The sequence below is a fragment of the Plectropomus leopardus genome, chromosome 6 (assembly GCF_026936395.1).
Source record: "Plectropomus leopardus strain MGB_pleo_1.0 chromosome 6, ASM2693639v1, whole genome shotgun sequence".
NCBI lineage: Eukaryota > Metazoa > Chordata > Actinopteri > Perciformes > Serranidae > Plectropomus > Plectropomus leopardus.
Window position 1 is genome coordinate 33,696,679 of NC_142181.1, and position 23,882 is coordinate 33,720,560.

Here is a 23,882-nt window from a genome sequence, read left to right on the forward strand (position 1 = left end):
TGGAAGCTGTTTCTGCTCATGTTCAGTTCTTCTTTTGTTTATATCAAAAAAACTGAAACCATAAAAAAACACATCAATTTCCATTTGCCAGAAGATCTTTTTTCTGAGAAAATACTTATGAAACACTGAGCTCTTAACGTAATTCATTGCTGAATAATGCAATACAATACACAATACAGTGTAACATAAAGTTAAAAAGCTGCACAATAGTCTGCCAATATGACGTTATGTATCTTGTCCTCAGCTCCAAAAGTGACATTCAGGTTGCCCAGTACCGTCTCAGGAAGACACACACGCACAGACGTGCAGTGATGATCAATAGTGATTACCCCAAAAATGTGTGCGTGCGTGTGTGTGTGTGTGTGAGTGTGTGTGTGCGTGTGTGCGTGCGTGCGTGCGTGCGTGCGTGTGTGTGTGTGTGCACTGTTGGAGTGATGAGAGGCAGTGAAAGTGTTTGAGAGGTTTTATGACAGTCGTATTTCACTGGCAGACTGCATTATCCTACCACTTTCCAAGGACACACACACACACACTCTCACACCCTCACTCTTACTCACACACACGCTCTCAGTCATACTCATACACACACACTCAGTGCAGCATTGATCTGTGGGTCGGCCGGCCATATTCCTGCTGTTCTATTTACAGTCGGCCTCGCTGGGACCCTCAACACTCCCTTATTAAAAGTCTTAACATGAAGGCAGCAAATGGAGAGAGAGAGAGAGTGCTGAGGTGAAGGGAAAACAATATTGATCACCAACTTCTCCTCTAATTATCATTTCTGCTGTTTTGGCTCCTGCAGGCCGCCATAGACAGAGACAGCATAACAGACAGGGCAGGAGGAAAAGGAAATCCGAGTAGGCAGGGTTTCAGAAAATACAAAATGGAAATGCAAGCTTCATTAAAGCAGGTGGGTGTTTCCTGATGCCCGGTCTCAGCTGTTGGTGTGGCAGATGTGGTGCAGATCGATTAGTCATGCCTGTCTGCGGGCAGCATTGGACTGACTGATGTGGCCTCTGAGAGCTGCAGAGGTGACGGCGGGGAGATCAAGAGGGCCCAAAGTGGCTGCTCACTCTTCACCTGCCCTGTCTGACATCAGCATGCTACTGAGTTACATATGAAGGCTGCAGATAATCTGAGCATGACGTGAGACCCACCGGCTACAGGGACAACATGAGCTGCCGGGGGTCAGTTCTCAACCCGCGCCTGTCTACTTCATAAAATCAGTTAGCATCATAGCTAGGCTAACATCAGTATTTCGCAGATGCCTGGAAAGCCCGAAAGGTTATAGCCAATCAGAGGTTTTAATCCACCCCCTGACTTTTAGATGGATGACTCTGACAGATTTATTTATTTCGCTGCAGCAACTTAAACCATGGAGAAATGAAAGTATATGTAAATAAATGCAATTAAAAATAGATAAATACATGTGTTAATAAATGAACGAGTAAATAAATAAATATGCAAGTAAATTTAACATTTATAGATTTTAAGTCATTTAATTTGTGATTTATTTGTCTACAGTGACGATTATGCATTCAATTATAAAATTATTTATTTATTCATTAATTTAAGGATTTTATTATAATATTTATTATATAATTACGTGTTTGTTTATTTTTTTCATTTAATTATATCATTATTTATTTCATTTAAGACAATATATTTATAGATTTAGTTTTTGCACGATTTCATTCTAAGATTATGTATTCATTCATTTGTTTAAGCATTTAATTACATAATTATTTTTGTATTTATATATTTAGTTACAACCCTTAAAACCCTCCATGTTTCTGCAACTTGTCCGTTTTTAAAAATGGTGGTTGCCAGTGCTGCATTGGCTCATGTGTTTGACCTATCATCGTTTACTTGCATCACTCATGGCTGTTCATGTGCCGTGCCAGTACCGACTCTGAAATACCAGCTACAAAAGTCCCTTAAAGGACTTTTTAAGAACTACAATCATTCTTGCATCACAGACACATTAAAGGGGGGTTCTTATAATGATGAAAAAGTTCCTCTGGTCTGAAAATGCCTCATATACCAACACAAGCATATATAAATATAAACAGAATATTATCAGTAACCTGCAGCTCCTTGTGCATCAAAGGTTGGTGCTTTGAGTCTTTGAGGTGTTTGACAGAGCTTGAATGTCAGTGTGGAATTAACCCTGCTCGAGCTGACAGATCTCATTCTGCATAAGTTCATGTTGGAGAAGATCAGTGACCCTCCCGGGGTCCAGGGTTCAGCTCCCAGCGGAGCCTCCGAACACAGAAACACACTCAGAAAGGCACTTTAGAGGGAAGCAACAAGCTTCCACCACTTCTAATTTGACCTTTTCAGCTAGAGGGCTCCTCCACTCCAAACTGTGCGCCTGTTTGAGTAAGAAGGAATTTGTCATCTGAAGGTTTTCCTTCAACATTTCAAAAATGTATCAGATAATGTAATATAGGATACAAGAATGCTTCAAGAGTGCTTCATGGTTTTGGTGGCCTGCAATAAACAAAGACATGTCCGATTTGATTGTGCAAGTTTTTTTCCTCAACCAAAATGTTTAATTTAGAGGTATCATGTGTGAAAAAAATCTGCACACTGTCTCATACTTCATTTCTATATCAAATAAAGGCTCATATATCATATCTAAATTAGAAAGAAACTAAATTAGAAACTGATACAGCCTGTTCACTGCAATGCATAACAACTCGCATAACACAGCAACTGACTGCTTCCTTTCCTTTGAAATACAACTTAATTTCTCATCTTTTTATTTTACAAGAGCCTCAGTTTTCAGACATATCTCAGTGTGGATCAACTGCCACTTAAAAAGCTGCTATATTACAAGTCTATATGACACATCTGCCTCCTATGGCTATTATGGCCTGTGAGGGTGAGATGGAAGTGTTGTAGCTGTAGTCTGACTCTCTCTGAGAGCTGTGATCTGTCCGTCAGCCTGCGTGGCACTGACTGGTACTGAGGCATTACTCAGCCTGTCTGCCTGCTGGCTGACGTCACACAAACACACACACAAACAAATATAAAAAAGGTAGTGTTGTCAATGTTTCAGCTCATTTTTACATCTAATCCCTCTGACCTTTTTAAAAGAAAAGTCTTCTCAAAAAAAATAATAAAATAAAAAATAAAAAAATGTGATAAAAGTCATCAAATAGAAAGAAATCAAATAAAAATGAAAAATAATGTTAAAATGAAATAAATAGATAATAAAAACTAAAAATGTCATATCAAATAAAAAATGTCTGAGTCTGGCTTCTCAAATGTGAGAGTTAGCTGTTTTTCTCTGTTTCATATCATTGTGAACTAAAAATATTTGGCCTATAAGTCAAACAAAAGGTGGCATTTAAAGATGAGCTTTTGTGACCGGCATTTCTCAGTGTTTTCTGGCATTTTCCAAAGCAAATGGTTAAATGATTATTTCTTTTAAGCCATAAAGAAACAGTATTTTTATTTATCTGTATATTTTAGGGCTGCAATGATTGATTCGTTGTCAACTATTCGCCAAATTATTATTATTAAACATTTTCACCATTTTCTGACAGTTTATAGATGATGCAGTTTATCAATTTAACAAGAAAAAAAATCAACAGATCATTAAAAAATATTTATCGGGTCCTGTAATTGACATCAGTATGATGTAATTTTAACCAAATCGGTACATTTCATCTGCAGTTCCTCACCAGGTTGATTATGTAAGTTATAATCAAATCAAACAAACCTATATTACTGTTGATAAAGAATCAAAAACAGCTGAAGGCATTCTGGAGACCAAAGAGTGCTCCACCACGTTATAAATCAGATAAATCATTTTTCTGACTCAACCACTGTTAATAAAGTTATGACACAGAGAGGGGGTTCCATTTTGGCTGATCAGCTGTGATGCTCGTGCTCAGACAGAAGGCAGACACTTTAACTGGTGTCAATTTGCCTCAATAATTTGACAAATTCAGATGCAACCAAAATAGAAATCTCATTTGGTGGAAATCATCTGGTTATAACTGATAACAGCAGACATTTGGAATGAATAAGTCACTTAATGAAGAGGGGAAATGGCTAACAAACAGGAAATTCATTACAGTAGCATTTGTGTGTGTGTATGAGTATGTGTGTGTGTGATATGTAATATTGCAGTTTTCCATCTCTCAGTCGGAAAGCTTGGAGCTGCGTAAGAGGCTTAGAGGGACGAAATCGGTGATGTCGATAAAGGCTGGGGGCAGTGTCTGTCTGTCTGTGTGTTTGTGTGTGTGTGTGTGTGTGCGTGTGTATTTGAGTAAGGTGTGTGTTAGTATGTTAGGTCATGTGACCTTTTGCGACAGATGTGTGCTGGTTTTGTGTGTGTGTGTGTTTGTGTGTATGCCTGTGTGCGCAGATGGGATATTAAATACTGAAAACTGCAATCATGGTGTGCATGGGATTAAAGACAAAGCTCTAAAATGGTGGCACGCTGAGACAGAGGACGGACAGAGGAGACAGAGAGACAGACTGTAGAGAAAGAAGAAGAAAAGAAGAAAAAATGGAGAGTGATCAAGGTTGTAGTGAGCGATGTATTTGAATGTCCACAAACTGACCATACAGTTTGGTACTCTACCATGTGACTGACTGTCTGTTATATTCACATGTGACTCAGTGGAGCTGCTGTTTTCTCAGCTGCTAATGAGAATCTAATGGTCTCCGTCTCCTCTGCAGTCGCGTGGACGTGAGTCAAATGGGGGCATGTGGCAGTCGTCCTTTAGGGCACCTCATTAACAATCAAATTCAGTTTGGGATCAGGCTCATTGAAGTGGGTTATATGCGGCAGTGAAATCACTGCAGCAGGAATGTGTACTGCTCCGGGACGGCTACAAATAGATACTGATATTATTGTCCACACACACACACACACACACACACACACACACACACACACACACACACAGAGAACAAACACCAAACACATAGAGAGAGAGAGAAAATGATAGATTCCTCTCAGGTGTTTGGACTCATGATGACGTCATGTCTTTGTGTCAAATCACAGTGAAAAATGCCTTTTTGTTGCATTTCTGAGTTTGTTTTCATTAAGGGTCACATTATACAGTCAAAAGTGATGTTTAGAAAGACTGGTGATTTCAAAGTGGACACTTTTACTGGATGTTTTGGGAACTTGTCATCCTGTGAGGTCAGAGGATTAGTTCTGGTTTATCTGAGAACTGCACTTATCAGGTTTAAGGCTTATCAGAATTTTTATGGATTTTCGTGGAAAAAATATTTTCACGTTTCCAGTAAAAAATTAACAACCTCAACCTCAATTTTTCTTGGATTTTTTTTAAAGATCCAGTGTATAGGATTTAGCAGGGTAGATGTTGATAGAAATGAAATATAATATTATAAGGATGGTTTTTTTTTACTTGTATATTCGCCTGAAAATAAGAGTTGCTGTTGTTTTCATTATCTTAGAATGAGCCTTATATATTTAATAGGGGAGCAGGTCCTTATCTGTGGAGTCCACATGATATGTTTCTACAGTGGCCCAGAAGGGACTTATGAAACACTGGCTCTTCATAGAGCCTGTCATGTTATTGCTTTGGCCACTGTAGTCAGCAGCCACTCCACAAAAACACATTTTTTTTAACATGAAACAGCTTTTTTCATTATTTTTTTTTTACCAGTTTAAATCACCTGGTCTGCTGGTTTTGAATTGGAAGAGAACTCTGCGGATAATTCAGATCCTGGTAAAAATCTCCTGAACAATGAACACTTCTAACCGAGAGTTCATGCTTGGCACATGGGAGATGTTTCAGCTGGTTGCAATCTGCAATCCTCACTGCTGGATGCCACTAAATCCTAAAAACTGCTCTTTTATATCTGAGTCTCCTGAATTATGTAATATTTAAACTAAATACTTATAAGAACTGATAAGTGTACCAGTGCAACAGACAAACAAACCCAGCAGTTCAGAGGTCAAATAAATGTCTCCAAGCATGATCAGTATGAAGGAATCCCTACAAATATTTTGGACTCAACTGAAAAAAAAAAATCCAGATCCTGCATAATCTTAAAAGAATCCTGCAGCATGTGCCTCCATCTCTGCTCTCTAACACATGTAACAGTTTCTAAATTCTCTCATCAACACTTACATCATTCTCCCAACATCTGTCTGCTGTAACGCTCAGTGAGACAGCCGGCCGCGAGGCTCTGAAACCCAACTGTAGCCATAAAACTGCAACAGGACAGGAGAAGGAAACTTTGACGGCATCGATACTAATTCATTTCCAGCTTTTAGTTTGTCTTTATGGCTTTGCCTCCGTGTCCGACCGGAGGTCAATATCTGAGTGGCGAGGAGAAGAAGAAGAGGAAAACGGGTCGATTCTAATTATAAAACAGGTGTCGTGAATGAATATTTTATGTGGGATGGCAGCGGCTGTGTTTGTTCTCTGCACAAACTGATGAACCAATGGATGTGGCCGTCGCTCAAGTTTAATCTTTACAGGCTGCTTCACACAAGTGAAATGAAAGCAAACTCTTTTTGGCTATATTAGAAGCAGCAGTGAGAGTTTACATTTTTTTGCTTTTATTTGCTATTTGATTTGTTTTTTGGTGACAGCACAAACAAGTGATGTAACAAATACACAAGTGGTATATACAAGTGGGATAAAACAGATGTGAATTGAGTATGGAGCAGATTTTGGAATTGTTTTTATTAGTGGGAATATTGTAAGTGTTTGTGCGCATGTATGAAAGTGTATTGTGCAATGAATAACAGATCAGGAGGGATGTGCAGGTATGTGCAAGAAAGAGATAGTGAAATAAATTAAAAAATTAATAAATAAATAGTTAAATGGTAATAAGACATTTTTCCTACTCATTAAAACATGACATAAATAAATAAAAAAACAAAGAAGGGAATAATACAATAATAATAATAATAAAAGAAAAGTAAAAATAGTTAAATACATGAATCAAGTAAAAGTAAGAGGTACTGTGAGTAACCCAGGAAGGAGGAAGCCAGGGAGGACTAAAGGAGTCCATTTTTTTATATATTTTTTTATTTATTTGGCACTGCTGTTTACCTATTCAGAAAATATTACCTGCAAAGCTTGTTACATTAACAATGTTGATAATATTCAATACCTATTTAATACTACTATTCAATGAAGAATTGTCTTGAGAGCCCCTGGGGAGAATTTTTATGACTTAAGAAAGTGCAGTAAGGCCTAAGAGCAGCATTGATTCATATCTGAGACTGTCTGAGTCTGCTGATATTTAAAGAAAATATTTTGTAAGCTCCTCTATGAACAAACGTAAGGAGAAATAAGGACTCACATTGTAATATTGCATCACTATAACAGAAATAACCCTACATGTAAAAAAGTGTTTCACGAATGATTAAATGTTTTACAGTTAATTAGCTGATGAGTCATCTGAGCAACAAAACTTTGGGAAACTAAATCTCACTCTGTGATTAACACAAACATGTGAAACTGACACCAACTTCATGTCTAACCCCCAGAATGCAGTCAAATGAGTGTTTTCCAAAATGCTATTCTGCTAAAAGTTTAAAAGATCATTTTCACCATAAAAGTGTCTCTTTCTCAAAATATTGAATAATTCCTTTGTCTTGAAATGAGAATATAAAGTGATGATGCAGCGTCTTTTTTTTATTTCCGTCTGCTTCAATGAAAAGGGTCTTTCACTTGTTTTTCTTTCTTTTTATGCTGATTGCAGCTCTGCAGATGCAGTGTTGTCATAAAATTTTGTTATGTCCTTTTTTATCTAGTTAGTTAGTCCATAGAGAGAGAGAGAGGGAGGAATAGAAAGAGCGCGAGACAGAGAGAAGCTATATTTAGGAGCGGCACTGCCTTGTACTGTATGGGTATGTAATAAATCTGTTGTGCCATAATAGTGAATGGTGGGTCGCACAGCGCAGTGTGTGTGTGTGTGTGTGTGTGTGTGTGTGTGTGTGTGTGTGTGTGTGTGAGGATGAATGGTGGCCTGTCTCGTCCCCCCATACTGCTGCTCCTTGCTACTGTAATTGGTCGTCGGCTTAAGTGCTGCTGCTGCACTATTCTCCAGATAGATGGGATGGAGGGAGCGATGGAGGGAGGGAGGGAAGGAGGGGGAGAGGAAGCAAAGGGAGGCAGGAGGTGAAGGAATGATGCAGCGGGAAGAGGGGGGAGAGAAATGACTGATGGGCGGGATGGAGCTGGATCGAAGGATGCATGAATAAAAAGGGATGTGACGTCTGAGAGAAGGAAAAGAGGGATGGAGGGAAAAGAGTGAGATATATGAGCAGAAGAATGTAGGCTAAGAAAGGAGAACAGAGTTCATGTGAGTTTCACACATTTTCTTCAAGATATTTCCACCCCGACTTTCTAGTTTGTAGCATCTGTTCAGTCTAGCAATATTAATAAATGAATATGTGTAAGAATCTGTATTCTTCTCTGTGCGTACAGCTCATTTAACCCTTTGAAACCTGAGCCAAATGGTTTGTTTTCTTTTAAAAAAACACAGGGAAAAGGCAATGAGAAACATAACAAGACACTGCCCAAAAATGATTAAGAAAATTGGAAAAAGTTACAACAAAATACCTGAAAAAGGGCAAAAACACAAAATCCAAGAAAATGGCCTGAAAAAATTAATGAAATTTTCACAAATGTATATGTGTACATTTTTGTTATGTAACACTGTTTTAAATATATAATTAAAATAGTTATAAATATAGGTTTCCTGACATCTAACCCCTTTTTTGGGGATAATTTTCTAATAATCCTCCCAGCTTTTTAAAAACCATTTGCTCATGTGACAAAGGGTTAAATAGCTTGTGAATGGCGTCTGAACGCAGCACAGTCCAGGAGTTGTTGTTTCAACCTTGCAGTTGTTTACATCCTGTTACATTGGTTTTCATTGTCTCTGCTGCTCACTTGACTTCTATTTACAGCCTCATGTTGTGTTTTTCTTTTCCACACAGCGTCCACTCTTGACACATTAACTTTGCCAAGTTACTACATAATATGAAAAATATTACTGGATGTTTAATGTAAAATTCAACTTTTATTTTTATCTAACTACATCTTTAACTACATCTTTTATAACCATTCTAATCTGCAGGATCCAGCTTGAGATTTTGCCAACTTTCTGTTCTTGAAATGCTGCCAAACACTGTTCTAGTTTGTGATACAGAATCTTTGTGTTAGAGCCAGAGGTGCTTTATTTTAGTTGAAAAATGATTATCTCATTTTGGAATGAAACTCACATTTCTTAGCATCTATGCTCAAATATTAGACTTTTTTCATCTTGTCTTGGCTCGATACAAATTTTGCACTGTAGGACTTTGGCAAATATTCTCAACATTGCCTTCACTAGTTTATTTCTTTATGCAGGAATTTCCTAGAAAAAAAATTTAAAAACTTTGTAATCTCTCTTGATCATCACTTACAACCCAGTCATAGTGTGTGGCAGTGTATTTTACAGCAGAGACTCTGCCCACTGACTGGATTTTCTTGTTTTCTTTTTATTATCTGTGTGTGGGACATTTCTGGGCGTTTACCCCCACAGTGCTCAGGTGAGGTAAGGGCTTTGTGAAAAGGCTGCGACCAGGTGCCAGACTGTAAGCAGCAGGCATCCAAGAGACACAGCGCAAAAAAATGCAAATATTGCAAGGCAAAACGCCAAATGGGAATGAATCTGGGGTTTGCTTTTACTTTCAGTTTCATTGGCGAGCATGTTTACAAGCAGCAACCGACAGTCCCTCATAGTAAATCTTTATAGTCTCCAGACAAGCACACCTTACACCTGATTGCATCACCCAAACCTGTGAACAGCTTTTATTTTGAAAAGAGGAAGGTAAAAGTGTTAATATTTCGGCAAAATGTGGAACCTGTAATTACAAATCTAGACTTTTTTCTCAGGTTAATTCATATTTCCAAGGACGTTTAGATGACATTCCCAAAACTTCAATGACGTCCGCTATGTTTTCCATGACAGCTGGGATGGGGATGTGTGTGTGTGTGTGTGTGTGTGTGGGGCGGAGGAAAGGAGGAAGAAAGGAGGGCGACTAATGTCTTCCGAGGAGCGAGAGGAGAGGAATGAGACGCTTTGGCCAAGACACAGCAGTAACTCTCTACCCTCATTAGACTGGCCCTGTTATTCCCAACACACACACACACACACACTAACACACACACAGACGGGCCCTTGCAGCAGGTGGGCCTTTTGATTTGTCACCCAGGAAGAACCGTGTCTCATTTACATACAGATGCCCCCTTCAGTGCTTAGGAAGGGTGCACACACAATCACACACACACATGCGTGCACACACACACACACACACACACACACACACACACACACACACAGCTTCTTTAGTCCTCCTCTCTAGACTGAGGCCCATACAACCCTCTCTTTCCTTTTTTTCGTCTTTCTTTCACCTTTCTCTCTCTTCAGTCCTTCTCGACTTTGCAGTGATTTTGGCGAACAAATCCAAGTAGACTGGAAACCACAGTGCAGACTTTCTATAGACTTATTGTATGTGCTCATGCAATGCAAGTTGTTTTTTTACTATATGTTTGCATTCTGTCATCATTTGGTCCGAATATCTTTACATGTGTTTATGTGCATGTATGTGTGTGTGTGTGTGTGTGTGTGTGTGTGTGTGTGCGTGTGTGTGTGTGCGCGCAAGCACGCATCTCAGAGGCACTTGCACCTTGCATCTGTTCTAGCTGGCAGAGCTTTCAGGAGTCTTGTGTGCCGGTGTCAAACAACGGTGGCTTGTTTGCAGACCACTACACTGAACTGATACACATTCACACACTCCAAAACACACACACACACACACACACACACACACACACACACACTAAGACAACAAGAATGGGAGCTGAATTTCTAACCAAATGAATACATAGAGATCACAGTGGAGTTTAAAGTAAAGGGTGGGGGGGGGGATGCAGCTGGGCCCTGAACCGAGGACAGGATGATGTGAAATGAAGCTTTACAGGAAAATTATTCACTAAGTTGAATGATTGTTATTTCCAAAATGCCTCACACTGGAATCCATATCTCAGACAGCCAAAAACTTGGTATGTGTCATTCAATTCAAAATGAAAATGAGGCACCAGGACAAAATTTTTAGCTGCAGTTTCTTTGTTGCAAAAAAATGACATTTTAATCTGTAAAGGCATAGAGTCAAGCGAAATTTGTATCTAGATATTGTTTATTATGTACTTTTTTACTGTACTTTTACATTTTATTTTTTGACTTACCACATCAGGATCATCTCTAGAGAGTCCTGATGTCATAAACATGAGAAACAGCTGATTCAAAAACACTTCTTCTTCCATCTCATTAAAAAATGCATCAAGCAGCTCTGTGTGTCCCTTCGCACACAGAATCCGACATGAATTTGTGACAGGCTGGAGCTTTGAAACGTATTTCAGAGCGGCACACTGTGTGTCCGACAAGTCTCTAGCAGAGCTGGAGAAACATCATGCTGTGATTGGCTCTGGGGCAGCCATTACATCAGAGACTCCGCAGGCACTACGACAACACTGAGAAGTCTCGACTGCTGACGCCTTGTTTCAGACTGAGCATGCGATCGTAATTTTACCTCCGGAGGTAATTTTACTTTTTAAAGGACCCTGGGGGTTGCAAATATTATTACAGATAGAAAAGTATGCATCGTAGTTATGGATGTGGGTCATATAAATGTGTTTCACCACATTGAATCACTCTGCCACCTGCTACTGAGTACACACAGCCCAACTGAAGGCACAAAGACACACTAAAATCTTGACAAAATTGTTTTTCCACGTGGTTTGAGGTGCAAAGTGGAGGCAAAGAAAGAGTCAAAACACAGACAGACACATGCAACCCAAACACCACCACAACCGTTTCACTTTGATCAGCTGTGGAAATTACAAACAAGGTTAGGAAGAGATTGTGGTTGTGGTTAAGGATTGAGAAAGTCAAAACACTCACTTCCAAAAAAAGGCAATCAGTAACTTGACATCAAATGTGACAGGAAAATTAGAGAGAGATAACTATTAGAAATGTTTTCAAAAAGAAACTAGAGGAAAATGCCCTGAAAAATTAATTTTATTTATTTATTTATTTAAAATTAGGTTACAGAAATTATATTATAATCTAATATTATAATATTTTTTCTATTTATTCTTATTCTTTTATATTGGTCCTTTTGTTTGTTCATTTCGTTATTCTGTTTACTCATATTTTTGTTTGTGCTCATTTTCACTTATTGGTAACTATTTACAAATATCTTGCTAAAATTTGGGTCATGTCTTGTTAGGTTGCCAAAGTCAATTTGTTAATGTTTCAAAGGGTTAAACCAAACCACCATCTTTCCCTAACCTCACAAGAATTTTAGTAGGTAATTCATCCCAACCTCTTTCTGAATACTTCTGTAATTTATAAGGATGTCACAAGGAAGCCTTTGACTGCATAAAATATAGCCAGGGAATAAAAAAAACATATGTAGATATGTTGCAATATGTAGCCTTTTTATAGCACTAAAAGGTTGCATCGGTGAGCGTCTGTTGCTCTAGTTATTGCAGTGACAGTGGAATCCATCCATCGTTCAACCTGTTTCCCTATTTCAACTATGATTACAAACTGCTGGTATGGGGAGTTATTTCTTCTCATGCATGTGCAGAACGTACATGCTTGCTGGCCATTGGCTGCAGTTGTTGCAATTACAGTCATTTGCAATTGCAAATTTTGGCTGAGGCACATGCAACGTGAGACGACACAGCCTTTGTTGTAGTTCTTTCAGTGCCAGTTTGGTGTGTCCGGGCTTTTCCACAGCGCAAACACAAAAAAAAAATTCCAAACCTTGGACTCACAGCACGACAGTATGAGCAGGATGACACACACACACACACACACACACACGCACACAAATCCCAGCCTCCCCCTCCTCACTGCTCCAGTCACATGTCACATCAGGGCAGAATTAAGAGTTTAGATAAATACAATTTCACCTCTGATCCTGTAATCCTGATCTGTTGGACTGTGTGTGTGTGTGTGTGTGTGTGTGTGTGTGTGTGTGTGTGTGTGTGTGTGTGTGTTGGTGGGGGGATGCAACGTGAGCTCAGTCAAGGCCCCTCTGTCCCAGAGGACTCACAACCTCTAACAACACAAACTGAGGGCCACACACCCACACACACACAGACAGCGTAGTCTTTATAAATCCATAACTTCATCCCGCAGCGCTGAAACAAGGTTCTAATTGTCAATGCCAGGGCAAAACAACTAGCAGGAGGTCAGCAGTTCTGATCTGAAGGAAACTCACTGAAACACCACTCAGCAGTAAAAATTGTACAACTTGTTACTGAGTGTATACGTGTGTGTGTGTGTGTGTGTGTGTGTTCATTTACATAAATGTATGTGCATTTGTGTTCTAACATCATGAAAAACTGATGGATGACTTAAGTTAATGAAAATTTTCTTAATATGTCAAAACACTGATCTGTCCATTCATCTGGACACACCAACATCTCCATCTTTCACTTCCTTCCATTGATAGATAGATATCCTACATGCCTCTCTATCCATCTATCCATCCACCCATCCATCCATCCATCCATCCATCCATCCATCCATCCATGACTGTTTCCACTGTTTCTCATCCATCTACCCTTTGACCCCATTCATTCATCTCTTACTGATCAAATCTATAGTTAATTGTTCTGCCAGTGAAGCAAAACTCCACCTTATGACACTTCAGCATTATTAAAAAAGACTTTGGTGATGCGTATTGCATTTCATGTCCAGATATTTTTTTTTTTTTAAAAATTTTTAAAGCAAATATTTTTGTTTGTAACTATTAAATAATTCATTTCTTAATTGTATTTGGTGCTTCTCAGTTTTGGTCCAAATCTTATAAATCACGTAATAGGACTTGTTATTCTTTCTTTTTGGGGTTACCAAAAGAAAATGAATACTTAAGAAGCAGAGTGTGGGATTTATTGGCATCTGGCAGTGATGATTGCAGATTGCAACCAGGAGCTTCCTTGCTTCAAGCATGATCTCCCAGTTAGAATTCGTCCAGTGTTTTTGTTTAGGAGGTTTTTACCGGGAGCCGAATTATCTGCAGAGGTCTCTACCTTTCCAAAACAAATGCAGCTGATGAGTTAAACCGGTAAAAACCCTAGATAAAGCAATTTCAATTTAAAAATCAGTGTGTCTCTGAAGATGTCTGGCACGTTGAAGATGGGCTGCTGGCCCACTCGCTTATGTGTGTGTTTTCTTTAATAACTTCTTCTTTTTTTTTTACCGGGAATTATCTTAGGAGGTCTCTTCCTCTCCAAATCAAATGGACCAGGTAAAAACACTTAAAACACAAAACTGGTAAAAACACTCTTTAAAAGTGTTTTTTCAGATGCTGTTCAGCCTGTCGCGGAGGGGCTGCTAACCATAGCCGCCAGCATGAAAATGCAGAAATGCAAAAAAGAAAAAATGCCAAAACGCAAATGTCCTTCTCATTCTGAGGTAACAGAAACAAGATGATTCTTATTTTTTTAGTGATAATACTTATCATATTATATTTCATTTCTTCCAATATATTCTCCTAAATTCTGCACACTGGACCCTTAAAAGATTACTAAAAGTGTAAATTAACAGTGTGAAAGTATCTAAGGATGAAGTCTTCCTTCACTCTCTCAGCTCCATTATTTATCCATTATCTACCCATCCATCTGAAGCAGCAGTGTCGATGGTTTTGATGTCTTACCAGGGTAGAAGTCTTTGGATTTGGACAGTTTGATGGTGGCTCCAGTCTCTTTCTGCAGCTGGACGATGGTCTGACCTCCTTTACCGATGATAGAGCCCGCCGCATAGCTGGGAATCAAAACCTTCAGGAAGTACTCGCCTTCCTCTGTTGCAGAAAACAAGAAACAGGAAGTCAGAGAGAGCTACTGTAGTTTTTCTTCTTACCTCAAATAAAGCTGAAAAGGAAAAACATTACAATTTGCATTAGTAGTAAGTCTGAACTCTTCCCCTCATGCCTGCCATGTCCATATTTTTCCTGTGTGACAGTTTTCAGCAAGTTTACAAATGTTAGAGTAAAAGAAAAACGCAGAAAAAAAGTCTCATCCAATACAGGGATCATCTTGTTTGAATGAGTGTAAACTGTGAAGTGGAAGCAAAGTGTTTGTCAGTAATCACAGTCTGACAGAACAGATGCGAGCTGGTGCCGCATCACTACGCCAAAGCAGAATAATTCGTCTCTCTATCCATCCCCCCTACCCCATCCTCGCTCTCTCTCAACCGACCATTCAAAGCTTCCTCAAGTTGCATAAATCCACCCAATCATATCAAACGATGACTGATATCCATGACAACTAATTATTTCCATAATCAGATGATTCCGTTATCTCTCCCTTTTCTCTGCACGTCCATTTGCGCGGGCCTCTAAACACTCTCTCCAGATTGGTCTGATCTAATTTCAGCGTCAGGCCCGAGGAATCTGGTCCTTGTCACTGCCTTGGCGCGAGAAGGGAGGGGGGGCAGGAGAAGGGCTGAGGAATATGCTGCTTTTGTTATTAAAGCTAATCAGATTCAACCAACGCTTGTGGATGCGACGCCTCGTGATGCATAACACCACATGCCAGCCACGACACACACACACACATACACACACACACACACACACACACACACACACACGTTCTCTTATTATCATGTGCAGATAAGGCCACCTAAACAAACACAAAGCAGTTTTCTGATATTTGTGTCCTGCTGACAAGGAGCTGCACCTGCGTCGAGGACTGTAGTGTAAACTGTGGATATGAAAGGAAGATGTCGACTATTTCATGCAGCCTCATGTTGACTGTTTTCAACACTGAGCTCAGCTAATTGCCCTGATGGGATAAAGATGTCTTTGAGTGTCTTCACAAGCTGAAACTACAGTCAGATCTTATGGAAAATGTGTCTAATCAGCCTGATGGAGGAGAACGAGGTGGCCTTCCAACAGAGGAGACAAGGCATTCTTCCTCTTCAAAAAGTGAAGTCCAATTTCTCTCTATTTCTTGAGCTTTGTGACATGAAACTTTCACGTGTTCAAACGGACATATCAAAAACAAACTAAAAGGTGTGAGCATCAAGCCATAATAGGTAACTCACTATTCATCAACACTACAGGGACCCACAAAGGAAAATCACATACTCATGACTGACAGCAGTGCTCATTTTGGCAGCAAGTTTTAATCTTTAGACAAAAATGCTCATTAGTTTTAATCACATTTTAGTCATTTTTATCCTTCAAGGTTTGTCAACTTTTTATCAATATGTCTTTTTTTCTCTCTGTAGCTAATTCAATTAGGTAATAAAGGTATCGTGAATTGGAATCAAAGTGGCAGGTTGTCTCAAGTGTTGAAATTTCATTTAGACATATTTTTTTCCATAGCTATAAATTATTTCTACATATTTAAAAACTTTCAGTTCTCCAGCAGTGATTCTGACAGATTTAAAGGATGATATACCAGCGCACACGACTGATTGTCATTTAAAACGCTCAAAATCTATTTATTTATGGTCTCAAAAACTTTAATACTTTCTCAACAGTTTGACTGTACAACCAAGAAACTTCACAAATCAGTTAAACAGCTCCACCATCCACAGTCACACACACAGCTGCTGAATTACAGTTCACAACTTGCACCAGTGGCTGACGCTGCTCCGGTGTGAGAGAGATGACATTTTTTGTCATAGATTTTATTAACCCTTTGAAAAAAATGGATCGATATCAATTTTCTTGTGCTGTGTTCAGACCCTTTAAAACTTGAGTAAACTGCTTTGATTTCTGTCTAAAACACTGGGAAAAAGGCAATAAGCAACTTGTCAAAATGAAAAAAAAGAGGAGGGTTATTATAAAAATACCCCAAAAAAGGAACAATGTCCAGAAAACTGTATTTATAATTACAATAATTTTATGTTTACAAATATGCTACAGAAAAAAATTTAATAAAATATATAAAAGTACATATTTAATTTTGAGCACTGTTTGTTTTTGTTGTTTTCCCCCCATACTTATTTTCAGGTAATTTCCTTGTGATTTTTTTTACTTTTTTTAAATGGGTTTTTTTTTTTACTTTTTTTCCCTAATCTTTAGCCCATGTCTTGCTAAGTTGCTCATTGCCTTCCTCTCATGTTTTTGAAAAAAATAAAACCAATTTGCTCAGGTTACAAAGGGTTGATGAAACTGTAACTGCAACTTATTAGTTTATTTCAATTTTTATTGTCTTGTGCTGTCTAAGGACTCTCAAAAAAATTATGAGCATCATTAGTAAAGACAGCAGTGGGACTTTTAACTGCACAAACTATCCCGGTTAGTTAACTAAAGTGTGTTCTGTGTAGTTTAAAACCTTGAGTTCAGCTGGAGCCACCCAAATGAAAAGCTTTAACAAAAACTTCCAGCAGCTCTCCGTTTTATCTGCATGTGAATAGAAAACAACCTCAATAACAGGTGTGTCAGCTGACTTAATAAGGTTTGACACTTTCAAGGTCATGTTTGTAATTTTCTAAATTTGCACTATGCGGGAGCAAACAGCTTCAGTGTTTGTAAAGAATTACACAATGAAGCCAAAGGGGAATAAAGCAATACGGTCAAAGCACATTTTAATCATGTTGTTCATCCAGAGCGCCGACACTTTCACTTGGTGACATGCTGACCTGAAGCAAGACTGGAACTGAACCTGCGACCTTTTGGCTGTAGCCTGCTGCTTGTCACACAATGCAACCAGAGAGACAGAGCGCTGACTGAACCTCACAGGCCGCCACACTGTTCTTCCTCCCACTGTCTCTTTCAGGAGTGACCACTGACCTGCCTGCCTCTACAGAATCACATACAATCACAGAGACATGGAGGCTTTGTGTCAGAGGTGCATCAACAGAGATCTGTGTGTGTGTGTGTGTGTGTGTGTGTGTGTGTGTGTGTGTGTGTGTGTTTTTGTGTGTAAGCCTAGGTAGATTGGAACAAAACCCTCCCTTTCTGAAACAGACGAGCCGTTGTTACCATGGCGATGATATCAACAAGCAGTAGGTCAACTAAAGAGTACTTCACACTCCGTTTCCTCATTCCCTCCTGTTTAAAGGGCTGTTCCACCTAAAATACCTCAGTTTAACAAGACGTTTACTACACACAGTCTCCACATTGCATTTGCACAGGCAAAATAATTCTATCTGGTTTAAGGACATGAATTTTTTTTGCATGAATACATCTCTGTCACACCTTAGCATGTTGTCTAATAAAACAGATCATAAAAGGCTCAATCCACCCAAAATACAGAGATACAGCGTTTTTTAAAATATAATTTTTCAACAAAACCACATTCAGTTCACCTGCAATGTATCAGTAGTATGATTTAGTATCTTAATTTAATTTTAATATCTCAAAACTTCGAGAAATCAAACCGAAACTGTTTGCATAGTAAGATATCACACTAGGTTTTGGTTAAAAAATGTTCAAGTGGCCCTTTCAAGCCTTAAAACTTGAGCAAAATCATAATTTATTTCATTATTTTATCACTATTAGCTTGGAAAAAATCCCCCCTTAACTTCATCAGTCAGTATGTAAAATTACACATCTAATGATTAAAAAAATATTAAAATTAGGTTTTAAATAAAGATTTTATAATGACTAACTCTAAAAGAGTTTGCCTTCAAGTCAGCATTAATATTTCATTCAAAGATTTCATTCTTTAATAGAATTCTATGAAGAAATCCTTTAAAATCTTCTTTTTCAGGTTGTAAATCGAATAACAGCTACTCGATGCACAGAGTCTTTTGCCGCGTTATATCTCTTTAAACTGCCACTGATTCAGTGTTTCTGAGCTTCCCTCCCTGGCAGCATTCTTCATATTTGATAATCCAGGACACAAAACCTCAGGAGGCAGATTAAAATAGGATTATTATTACAGGGGCACACTTTCTCACAAGGGCGAGGCACCTTGTAACACCGCTGTTCTCTGTGAGCCACCAAGGCAACTGTAAGAAATACACATCCATACCAGATATCGGAATATCCTGCTTCGATTGTGAGGTGGACAGACCAGGTATAACCAGGTGAAAGATTCATGAACCCCAGTGGTTACACTGAGTATTATTAAATGGCATTCAATAGCCCCAACTCTCATTAAATCCCATTAGCACTAAAGGCCCAGACATAAAAGAACTCTCCATTCCAGCAGGCGCCAATAGTCTGTCATTGTCATTCAAAAGGGAAATCAAAAGACCGACAAGATTCTAGTTAGCCGATTAGCACATTAACAAGACAACCTGGTGTTGAAAAAATAAAAGATATTTATTGAGTGCTTGAGAACAAAAGCATAAACAATTATAAACTATTTCTGTTAAAGAGCTCAGTGGCTAAAAACATAATCTTATATGAAAAGTTAGTTTGGATCTCATGCCCTCTTGACTCAAGCCGTTTGTTTACTTTCCTTACTTCTGTTTCTCTTCTCCTACTCTGAGCTGAACTGTCAATGGGAGCGATTTCATTCACCGGCACCGATTCACCGATTCACCTATTCACCTATTCAACAGGCTGAATCAATAAACAAACGGACAAAGACGGACAGGGGCCAACAAGTGCACAACAAAGCACTAAAACTAGGAAACACTCACTAACTGCGGCGCGCACTCTGGCACAAACTTGAACCGCTCGTAAATCCATAGCAGTGCACTCTGGGAGTGTCAGACTTTACTCTGGGCGCTCTGTCTGGGGAGACGGAGCAGCAAAGCGCAAAACAGAGTGATTGTGTAATTAACTGCACTGTTTGTTAATCCATGTAGAAATGAAATGCACTGGGGTTTGTTTGTTTTTTCGAACAATAGCTCTCTCATTTTAGTGTAGAGCGTCAGATGGGATTTACTAACACACCCCATAGGGCAACAGACGCTCAGCCCGATGTTGACTGATAGGCGACCTTTCACTTGGTGTGTTAGGGCCCTTGCGTTGCAGCAAAACACCAGTAAAATATTCTCACTAGAAATACAGCTAATAATTAATCCACACACATGCCCTTAGTTTTTATGGCTCATTGGACCTTCTAATGACAGCAGGAAATGTTCCTTATTTGACAAAGATCCTCTAATTTACATGAAAGTCACACAAGTCACAAGTTTTGTTGTTTGGTTGTTGCTTGTTTAATTGTTTTCTGCGGTGGGTGGAGTTGATGTGCTATCCTGTGTAATCTGTGAAGCACTTTGTATCACAGTTTTGAAAAGTTCTATACAAACAAATGATTAGAACTAGAACTAGAACAACCCACATAATTCATTATTTGCTTTTACAAAACAGTAAACTACACTATACAAGGTATACCATGTCCATTAGTATCTGACATTGGTGCAAACTGCAAACTCATCTTAGGAAACTTTTTGTCTCTCTCTTTCCATCTATTAAACATGTGTGCTGTGTGAGAAATGATTGTAGTGGGACAGTGTTCAGACTGCTGAAATCTGGGTGGGCTCTGTTCTCATCTCCGAGTGTTAAGCCAAAGCATGAGCACACAGACAGGAAACCCGACACTCCCCGGCCCTTCCTCAACACTGCTAGTGATGAAATACAAACTGCAGGGAGCTCAGACATAGATGGAGAGGAGAGAGAAAAAAAAACTTTACTCACTTCTTTTTTTTTTTTTGTCAAAGAAGGCTCAGCCTCCTTTGTGTTCATCAGTATTCCCTGATCTGATGTGCATGGGAGGTGTTTTCACTGAGTTTAATTCTGATTTTGTGTTTAATTAAATGCTCTTCCCTTCAGACTTCCTGTGAGTTCCAAATGAATGTTTCCAAAATAAAAACACCTACATGATTATGATCTTCCTCCTCTTTAGGGCCCTCCTTCATCTTTCAATAAACTATTTGCTTGTTTCTTTTCTCCTTCATCTCCTGACTGAAGTTCTCAAAAGTGGAGCCACTTCAGAGGTTATTAATGATCTGATGGAGCCTAAACAAAGTCTTTTAACCCTTCAGCAGAAACTTGAGCAAAATGGCTTTGTTTCTTTGAAAAACACTGCAGGAGCTCGACCAGCAACTTAACAATAAATGGCCCAAAAACTAGCAAGAAATTATTAGAAAACTGCTTGACAATAAGATTACTCCGCTTGGCGAGAAATGTCCAACAAATTGCGCGTATTAGTAAAAAGGTAACAAGAAAATTACCTAGAAATAGATTTTTTAAAAGGAGACTTATTAGAAAATTGTACCAAAAAACAGAGACAAAAACTATCTTTATAATAATAACAATAAAAAAAATGTATAATTAAATTTTAACTTTTTTCTAGGTTATTTTTGCATGTTTTGTTTTTACTTTTTTCCCCACATATTTTCAGGTGATTTTCATACATTTTTTTTCTCAGTTTTGGGCCAGGTCTTGTTAAGTGTCTTGTTGCCTTCTCCCCATGTTTTTTTGAAAGAAATCAAACCAGATGTAAACAATAGAGCAAATGTAAAACAATGTGACAGGGAAACTATTGGACATGTATCAGTAAATTGTTTTCATGCCACTCCCTTTTGGTCTGACCTACAGAGGAGCCATAAAAAACATTTTAAAAAATATATAACACTAACAAAGATAAATAAAACACTCCCTTTTAACAATCCCAATTTCATGGCTGATGAAAATTGCATAATTAACTTAAATGTACTTAAATACGCTACACATTTTTAGAGCCAATTCTAGCAAGACCTTATAATTTCCTTTTTGTTTTTTGTTTTTTTGAGTCACTTGAATGCATCGCTGACCTGGCCTCTCTCATTAAAGGGCAGGTGTGCTAAATCAGTCAAGCAGTGAAGACACCAGGAGGATACAGTCTTCAACTGTTGCATGTTTTGTGAAGTCTTAGTTTTATTGTTAGATTCATTCATTTATCACCACATTGATTTCAACTTTGTTTTCGTATAGGCCTGTTTATTTTGGGGTAATGTTTGTTTGGGGGTTGTTTTTTTTTTTATTCATTTTGACACAACAGTCAGACAAAGTCAACCTCACCCAGCTCTCCTCACATCCTGCAAATCAACTGACACCCGAAGTCACTTGATCATCAATCAAACAGTGAGTACAACCAAACAGCAATTAGTCATATCTAACATGGCACCTGTGGACGGCTATTTCAAGCTTATTTAGAAGCCAAAATACATATCAAATGATTTGGTTTGAAGGATTTCCCTCCTTTTTATACTTTTTAGGGTTAGGGTTAGGTTTAGACATTTCAATTTGTCTAGGAGACCTTGAAGGTTGTTGTTTTTGTCATGGTTCCTTCTTTTCCCAACAATTTTATTTATTGTAAGACTGACTTTAATTTAACATCATTTTTACGTGATGAAATATATTCTGTAAAACTTTTATGTAGAAAAAAATGAGTATTTCAGTTAAAGGAAACCGGTCTTAGTCAGGGTCTTTTGCACCCTAAAGAAAACCTGAGGGTCAAAACCTGTCTGTGTTTCAGGTGTTTTAATGCAAGTAGCCATGCTCTGCATGAAGGCCTTTTGACTTCATTCAAGTTTATTTGTCATTCACGTCCACATGCTTGAAGTTGGTTTTTTCCTCCCACATGCTGACCCTTTTCTTCAAGAGCGCCTGTGTTTTTTTTCTTCAGTTTCATATGTTAAAGACTGTCCTCAAGCACACTGCTTCCTCGTTCTAAAAAGTTTGATTTCTGCTCTGATTCAAGGATGTTTGTTGAATGTACTTCACTTCGTTATTTTGGCTGCAGACATGCTTCTCCTGCAGACCTTGTGTTTTCCATGGATGTGGCATGTTTTGGAAGACGGCCCCGAGTGCTTAGAGTCAAGCTTCATCTGCACTGTGGCACGTCACAGACCTCTCACAGTTTACTGATGAGAAACATTTTTTTTGTTGAGACAGGCTCCACATCTTCATTTTTGAGCATGGCAATCAACTTTCTCTTGTATTTTTTCATTTTTGTCAAGCTGGCTAATGCTTATTAGTCACATAGTGAAGCAAATAAATGAGCAAGAAAGCTGTAAAAAGTACTGTATTTGTAAAATAATATTAATAATAATAATAATAATAATAAGTAATAACAAATAAACTGTAAAAAGTGCCCAGAAATACAATAACTTTGTTTTTTTAAATATGTAATTATGATAATTATAAATATAATTTCTCCCTATGTTTTTTTTTTTTTATTATTTTCCAAATCTACTTATTTCTTGCAATTTGTTGAACATTTCTATTTGCAGATTGCCCATGTTTTTGAAAGGAATTACACCAATTTTATCAGGGTACAAAGGTTTAAATGGTGTATGAAAGCAGCACAAGAAGAATGATGTTGCTCCAGGCTTCACAGGGTTAAGCCTGAAAAACATGGTAGTGGCCGAAAAGTGTCTTCAGTCTTCTCCCTTTGTATCTTTCTCTCCTCCTCTCTTCTTCCTCTTCTCCTCCCTTTCCCGTTCATATCTCCTCTCCTCTCCTCTCCTCACTGCACTGCAGTGACCCACTTTAAGTACGAAGCCTTGGACTGACCTGCTTTAGATGGAGGCTAGCTAATTATAACCAGCCTGTATTAATAAGGCAGGGGAATTGGTAAATATGAAACACACACTCGCACACACGTGTATGCATGCACACACAGATACAAAAGCGTGTCTGCAGCGAAAAACAGATACAAGCACACTCACACTCACAAACACCCCCACAACGAACAGACCGTTACCGACGTCTCATAAACAAGCCTCCACACCTCGGCTACATGACTCATCGTGTATATAAGAGGATGTAATGAGTGACTCATATTCATCACTTGTATCTGTTGAATGGTAACACTTGTACGTGTTACCATGGCAAACATTTAAAAAAATGTATTTTTACATGCAGAACAGATCCTGTTCTAGAACAAGATATCCACAATCTTAAA

The 23,882-nt window shown here is 38.5% G+C and overlaps 1 protein-coding gene across 2 annotated transcripts in view; it reads right to left on the reverse strand.

Moving 5' to 3' along the window:
* nova2 (NOVA alternative splicing regulator 2) overlaps positions 1-23,882 on the reverse strand; it is a 115,579-nt gene that overhangs the window by 74,742 nt on the left and 16,955 nt on the right. For both annotated transcript variants that reach the window (XM_088079313.1, XM_042487293.2), the window contains one exon: positions 14,735-14,878. In XM_088079313.1, the coding sequence (XP_087935439.1) occupies positions 14,735-14,878 (144 nt within the window). The remainder of the gene's footprint in view (positions 1-14,734; positions 14,879-23,882) is intronic.